Here is a 7,741-nt window from a genome sequence, read left to right on the forward strand (position 1 = left end):
TCTCATTCACACATGAGCTTCTGTAATGCAAAGAAGTCGAGCACGCAGGGAGACTCAACATCACTGAGAGAGGTTACGGGCGAGGACTCTTGGAGAGCCACTCTGGAGAAGCGGACGCACAGCCGCTGAACGAGGGCATTTATTGAGTCAGATTGATGCGGTTTTGCTGATAGCTGACCATGCTCGCCTCTGCGCGGAGCGCGGTTGTGCTGGGGCTGCTGTGCGCTGCGCTCTCCGCCGGCGCGTCGCTGTGTCCCGCCGGCTGCGAGTGCTCAGAAGCCGCGCTCACGGTCAAATGCGTCTCCAAAGATCTGCGGGACGTACCGAGCGGCATCCCGAGCTACACCAGAAACCTCTTCATCACCGGAAACCACATCAGCCAGATCGGACCCGAGGCTTTCCAGGGACTGGAGAACGTGACCAATTTGTCACTGTCTAACAACAGGTAACGCAATGATGCGTATTCGAAGAAGCTAGTAGTTCATTTGACTCTTAAAATACTGTTAACAACTTGTACATGCTACTATGTAATACTATGTAACAACTGTTAGAATAAAGTTAGGTAACACTTTATTTTAAGGTGTCCTTGTTACACTACATTTATAACAATAAAGTATGCATAATTACATGCAAGTAACCCTAACCCTAATCATATATGCACGTACATGCAGTTAATAAATATTACTCATTACTTAAATGTGTAATTACACTGTAACCAGTATTGGGAAGGCTACTTTGGAAATGTAATAGGTTACAGATTACAAGTTACTCTATCTAAAATGTAGTAGTGTAAGTATTTCAATGACTTTATTAAAGTAATGTAACTGATTACATTTTGGATTACTTCTCTAAATTTTTCCAACTGTTAATCTTTTTTCTAACACGTAAAGGCAGAGTTTAACCGTACAGTACTATTCAACACTGATTACTGTCCGACTGTCAAAATCACTTGAATTAAGATTATAGTCATTTAATTTTAAAGCACAGCCACCACAAAATCTGACTTTGAGATCATTTTGAGGTTAAATACATATTTAAAACCAAAACGAGAAATTGTTTAATAGCTATGACACTGTTTTTGAAATCAAATCTTGCATAGTTATGACAGGAAACACTGGCATCTAACAATGGCTTGGGGAAAAACTATATAATAAAGCATGTACATAAACACAAATATAGGAAATAAAACAGTTATTGAATAAGCACATGTCTAAAGTAATTGAATTACACATTTTGTTCTCAGTAACTGTAACTGATTACATTTATTTTGTAATGAAATTACGTCATTTGACTATAGAGCCCTCTATATGACTGTAGAGGCTAAAATTGCTGTAAATATTTAGTGTAGCAACGATAGTATTTTGATTTTTCAAAAGGGAAAGCTAGAAGCTTTAAGGTGTTAAATGTGTACAGGTTTATTCTCACATCCTTGACTTGTAGATTCGACTTCATTTTACTAGCTCATTCATTATGAAACACAATGTATAGCATGTGGCTCAATTAAAAATAAAGCAGAACCATATAAACAGCACCAGATTTGAAAATCGTATCGGTCATACGGTTGAATGTCTTCCTTCCGTTTTATTCAAAACGTTCCCTCAGCAGGAAAACATTTATCTCATTTAGCCCCTTTCTTGCCATGAAACTGGTCTAAGATGCTGACATGATATAAAACAACCAAATAAATCGACACCCCTCAATATCTGTTACAATATCTGTCAATATCAATACCTTGCAACTACGCTTACTCTGGCATCTATAGTTCCATTAAGAACCTTTATGCAAAAACTTGTGTAAAAGGTCATTTATTGTGGATAAAAGGTTATTTTGGATATAGGTTCTTCACATTAAAAAACGGTTCTTTTAAGAATCGATCACTGGAAGGTTCTTTGTGGAACCAAAAACTGTTCTTCTATGGCAAAACCCACCTTTATTTTTAGGATTGTAGTGTCAAATGTTCCTTTTCTCCTCTCCAGGGTCTCTGAGGTGAAGTCTCGCACATTTTCTAGCCTGCGGAGCCTCAGATCGCTGGACCTCAGCAACAACCATCTGGCCGTCATCCATCCTGAGGCGTTCACCGTCCAGAGCCGTATGCTGAGGGAGCTCAACCTCAGTCGGGCTCTTTACAACCACTCGTCCGTCATTTTTTTAGCCACCTCTCTTCGCTGGAGCAACCTGGAAGACCTGCTGGGACTGGACCTGTCCAGTAACGGCCTTGTCTACTTGCCCCCAGGTATCTTTTGCCATCTTGTCGGCCTGCGGCGCCTTCAGCTTGGCAATAACTCTATAGTGTCCATCCATAACGGGACGTTCACAGGACTGGATCACCTCCAGGAACTCGACCTCACCCACAACGCCCTCAGGACCCTGCGTGAAGAGGCTCTAAAAGAGCTGGAGCAGATGCGTTTGGTGAGGCTCCACCTGGCGGAGAATCCTTACACCTGCACATGCGACATTGAGCCTTTCGCCGCCTGGGTGAACGACTCACGGGCGCGAGTGGTGGACGTCGAGCGCCTGACTTGCGTGTTCCCAGTCGCCTTGCAGAACACGTCGCTACTGACGGTGGGCGAATTGGAGTTGGGTTGCCATAAGGCGGGAGAAAGTGACAATCTCGCACTGCAGACCTCCTACGTGTTCCTGGGTCTCGTGCTGGGATTTGTTGGGCTCATGTTTCTCTTTGTGCTTTACCTGAACCGCAAAGGTATTAAGAAGCGCATCTACGACATGCGCGACGCATGCCGGGAAGTCTGGGAAGGGTACCACTACCGATACGAGATCGACTCCGATCCCAGACTGTCGCAAGTCTCTACAACAGCAGATGTGTGAGCTCTTCCCAAACTGAGCTCCTTATATGAACTAGTTTTCTATTGCTTTCATATTTGGAAATCGTCCATTTGTGTGGCGAACAGTGTTGGGGGTAACGCGAGTTACGTAATCAGATTACTTTTTCAAGTAACTAGTAAAGTAATGCGTTACTTTTACATTTACAATGAAATATCTGAGTTACTTTTTCAAATAAGTAATGCATTATTTTGTTTTCCCATGTGTTCACTGACAGTTCTCCTGTCCCAATGTTAAGAGAAATCGAGAGTCAGTGCAAAGGCACTTTCTTCAGCCTGAGGCTTATTAATGTCACTTTTGGTGTGAAAGGGCCCTTACATTTGCCAAAATGTAACTTTTGGGTTTTTTGTTATTAAAAAAACAAATAAGCACGCCCAGCCCAGATGATGCAAAAGTAACGTAATGCATTACTTTCAGTTACTTTTAGTTACTTTTTATGGAGTAATGCGATACTGTAATGCATTACTTTTAAAAGTAACTTTCCCCAACTGGTGGCGAACATTTAGATATATTTAAGTAGGCACATTTCTTGTGAAAAGCATGTACTGCCTGTCTCATTGAAGCCTTTATAACAAGCACACCTCCCCCTCAATTCTGCACAGAATTGGCCCCGAGATGCATTTGCTTCTCAATCATCATGGGATGTTTGAGGATTAACCCAATAAAGGGGCAGAAGCCATAAAGTAACTCTGACCACCACCAACAAACCCCCCACTACTCTCCATTGTCCCGTACTGGAATATTGCCCACCTCTCTGGTGCTCAAGTGCCTTGTTCATTGGATTAAGAGGCTGGCCAGCTTCAAAAGGGGACCAATCTTATATATATATATATATATATATATATACATGTGTAATATGCGGTTGTGAAGTTTTGAGAACTGTTTTATTGCATGCTCATGCAACCCTGTTTTTATGGAAGTGAATGCAGTTTTTGTGTCGGACCCCGAGCAACCGTATTAGCAGCTTTCTGTGGTCCTTTCTGTCCCTCTATCCACAGGGAGTCTGCGAAGAATGTGCCGGATTTTCTCTCCAAAAGCATTCCAGCAGGAGGATAACCTCCTCTAAGCTCTAGAAGGAGGATCTTTTGAAGAAAGAGACCCAGTTTGCAGAAATCTCCGGCTGCTTTTTTTCGCTCAAAAGAGACGTTTTGCTTTGTTTTTATTCCACTCATTTTTATTGTCAGAATGATGAGAACCAGCCCTTACGAGGGCCGCTGAGCGAGACCCCTCCTCCGTCAAGCCTGTTCGCTCTTTGAAGACTCAGTCTGGCTCAGTTCCTCATATGTTCCCCAGCTTTTTCTGTTTAAGGGACTTTACGGTGATAAGATACAGATGAAGCTGGGGCCGTTGTGCTGAACAGTCCCCTGCTCTGTTTCTGAGTACTGTTTCCAAATGTGCAAGACTGAAAAGAAATATGCTTGATGTGTTGTGCCAATGTGCTGGACTTCACTTCACTGTCTGGATAACATGATTTTATGCAGAATATGTTTGTCAAAAGATACAGACTATTTAGTCTTTGAGTGAATCTCACAAAGACTGTCAGGAATTTTCTCTTGTGTAAATGAATTTATATTTCACCTTATCAAAAAGAAAAAAAATAAATATTTTGCATAAACCAAAAGGCAGTTTTTCCTTACTTTTTGAATTGTGACTATTTTAATGACAAAGTACATTTAATGTGGAAAATATATGTGCGGGGAATATATATATATATATATAATTAAATATATTATAATGCATACAATAATGGTACAGTTCAATATTATATATATATATATATATATATATATATATATATATCGCTGCCACACTGATCACCGACGCACAACACCTGTGCGCGATGAGTGGCGCACCTGGAGCTCGTTCCCGCTGGCCTTAAAAGCCAGGAGAAGAGACACCAGCGGGAGAGCACCCCAGAGCTCCAGGCGGCATTAACGATTGTTCTCCTTATTTCACAGAATCTGAAGGCACCCAGGGAGAGGGATCTGCACCACGGCACTTCACCCCACAAGCACCAGTGTGAGACGGGCATATATATATATTTCTTTGTGAGATTCACTCATTTGTCAACAATGTTTTGGACTGAGAAGCATTATCTGTGGAAAAGCTTCATATCTTTGCTCGTAATGAAAGCATCTTTGTGCCTGATAAACTATCCCAATTATGCTATTTGGTACATGAAACTTCACAGATATTTGGACCGTCTTCCATTGTGCTTTTATAGCTTTATACTCATGTATTATTCATTATATTCAAATGAACCTTTCTCTAAAGAGGTAGGGAAAACCTTTTAAGTGGGTTGCCAAAAGTAAAATGTTTACTCATGAATTTATCAGGTATCCAGTGCAAAACAAAACTTTTGTGGATGTGTCATGCATCGCATGGACAAATAAATGGTCTTTCTTCAGGGCAGAGTTTATTTTGCATGCTAAAAAAATAAAGTTTTTTTAAATTTGAAATTTAAATAAGTCTCTTTGTTGCTTGCTGGCCAGAAATATATGTGTGGTTTCTTGTAGGAGGATTCTTTAGTTAGTTAACAGAACAGCTCATGGATCATTCTCCTTTAGTTTAGAGTAGAAATTACTCACCACAAGCCCTCCTCATCCTTTCTTATCTTTGCAGTACCTGATAAAAGTTTCCCCACTCATTTTGTGTTACTTATTGTATTATCCTTCAGATCAGTTCAAATTAAAATTACATATTAGAGCATGACCTCTAAATCTATCATCATGTGAATGCCGATGCTGTGATATTATTCTCCCTTCTAACAAAAGGCCTTTAGCAAGAGCTTGAAGGGCATCAGAGGTGTTTCATAACTGATAATAACTATGAGCAGGCTGCAAAATCTGCAAATCTCCATGTTACTGGAAACACATGAGTTCAGCATATGTATGATAATCGGCTACAGCTTAAAGTTGAATGCAATGCCTCATTGAAAATCATCTGTGGTTCAGAGCAAGGCTCTGTGTCTAATTTAAAACATTTTAATGAAGGTTTTTGTCATTTTGTGTTACTTATTGTATTATCCTTCAGATCAGTTCAAATTAAAATGACATATTAGAGCATGACCTCTAAATCTATCATCATGTGAATGCCGATGCTGTGATATTATTCTCCCTTCTAACAAAAGGCCTTTAGCAAGAGCTTGAAGGGCATCAGAGGTGTTTCATAACTGATAATAACTATGAGCAGGCTGCAAAATCTGCAAATCTCCATGTTACTGGAAACACATGAGTTCAGCATATGTATGATAATCGGCTACAGCTTAAAGTTGAATGCAATGCCTCATTGAAAATCATCTGTGGTTCAGAGCAAGGCTCTGTGTCTAATTTAAAACATTTTAATGAAGGTTTTTGATTAAGTCGGCCTTCTACAATGAAGTAAATCAGAAGAGTTGGTCAAAACGAATAAGGGTCGTTCACACTGGCAGCTAGTTAAGTTCAAGTTTGTGCAAACACTAAGCATCGACCAATGAGTGAAGAAAACGCTCATGTGATCTACTGCCAGTCAAGCAAAAAGCATACAGCGATTTAACCTCTATGTGTGAAAGCCCCTATACATCGAAGCGTTTTATTGCTGTTGCTTAATGGCTTTGTGCCTGTTTATGACATGATGTTCGTATTGCTGATAGTCAATGCAGCATGAGAGCAGAACTGAAGGCTTTACAAAGTACCTCTTTCCCTCCAACAGCTCCCTGTGCAGAAGACCATGGTGGGCTTGTTAAAAACAAAGAAGAAATTTAGCCAATCAGTTATGAATTTATGGCCGCCCTAAGGCTCAGACCCACAAAAATGGATATTTACCTGGCATTATCTGACCGGACACCGCTGTGCCAGAGAACAGTTCTGAAGATTAATGTCATCCTCTCTCGGCCTCATGGAAAGCCTGCAGGAAAGACAAAATATCACACAGCTCTGAATTTCAACTGGTTTGCCTCTGACTTTCAAGCAAACCAGCCATTTAAGAAGAAGAACAAAGACATCCAAGCTCATGTGACCGCTGTGCTGTTCATGAGACCCACTTGTTTTATTTTCATAGTTTTATTAGTTCTCGATGGCCCCACACTGTGGTTTTGCTATTAAACAGAAAAGCACCCATGGGATGTTACAGAGAAAAGCTGCTCTTTTGCAATTAGTCATGTGTTTGCAGACTCTAATGCGCTTTGGTTTAAAAACATCCTGGCACCATTAAGGGACGTTTAATGGATTGATATATGGGTTCATGAAATGAATCTCACATCTATGAGGGATTGAATACATTAAAGGCAAACCCACAACAGTCATCAACATGACAACAGCAATTTAGTGGCAGCTGACTTTCTGGAGAGGCATTTTCCCCCTCGACTCTCTTTCTTTCTTTCTTAACCTCAGTTCCTGCCTCCAGCTTGTCCTTTCATTTTCAATTCTTTAGCAAACATCTCTTTGTTACACTTCTTGTCTCTTTCCATGTCTTATATCTTTATTAAGATATGTATGACTTGTTTTATCACGCTGAGATATATGTTTAGTGGTGTTGGCTAAAACAAGCACCACTATTTTACTGCTCATGCTTACAGTGAGGGATTGAAGAAAACCCTGAACCTATTAAACAGCACTTCATAACTCATCCTGCAGGAAGATTTTGGCCTGATGGATGGTAAAACAAAGAAAGAACTCACAGATTTCTACTGAAAAAAAGTACTGAGTCATATATGCAAAGCAGAAATAAATAAATAAATACATACATATATTTCTGTCACAAGAACTCTCAGAAAGTTTAGCATAATGGCAATGTTAATGTGTTTGGTCTTGGCGTAGTAGATCTGCTACGCTGCTGCAGAGTAAGTACCGAGACTTTATACTGCCAATACATCCACAGATATGCTGCTGTGAGCATGTAAGAAATACTGCTGCTGCACATA

General features: G+C 40.4%; 1 protein-coding gene across 1 annotated transcript; it reads left to right on the forward strand.

The window, feature by feature from the left end:
- On the forward strand, nucleotides 1-2,962 carry LOC107550650 (trophoblast glycoprotein-like). Its single transcript, XM_016231986.1, has 2 exons — nucleotides 1-445; nucleotides 1,977-2,962. Exons 1-2 carry the CDS (start codon nucleotides 180-182, stop codon nucleotides 2,824-2,826), a joined length of 1,116 nt encoding a protein of 371 aa, XP_016087472.1. The 5' UTR covers nucleotides 1-179; the 3' UTR covers nucleotides 2,827-2,962.
- Nucleotides 2,963-7,741: the final 4,779 nt, after the last annotated feature.

This window comes from Sinocyclocheilus grahami, unplaced genomic scaffold, assembly GCF_001515645.1.
Source record: "Sinocyclocheilus grahami isolate Dianchi unplaced genomic scaffold, SAMN03320097.WGS_v1.1 scaffold404.1, whole genome shotgun sequence".
Taxonomy (NCBI): Eukaryota; Metazoa; Chordata; class Actinopteri; order Cypriniformes; family Cyprinidae; genus Sinocyclocheilus; species Sinocyclocheilus grahami.

Excerpts from the sequence above, each read along its gene's own strand:
- LOC107550650 (XM_016231986.1), top strand. The coding sequence starts at position 180 with ATGCTCGCCTCTGCGCGGAGCGCGGTTGTGCTGGGGCTGCTGTGCGCT. Across the intron at positions 446-1,976 it reads TTGTCACTGTCTAACAACAG|GGTCTCTGAGGTGAAGTCTC; the intron begins GTAACGCAATGA and ends TCTCCTCTCCAG.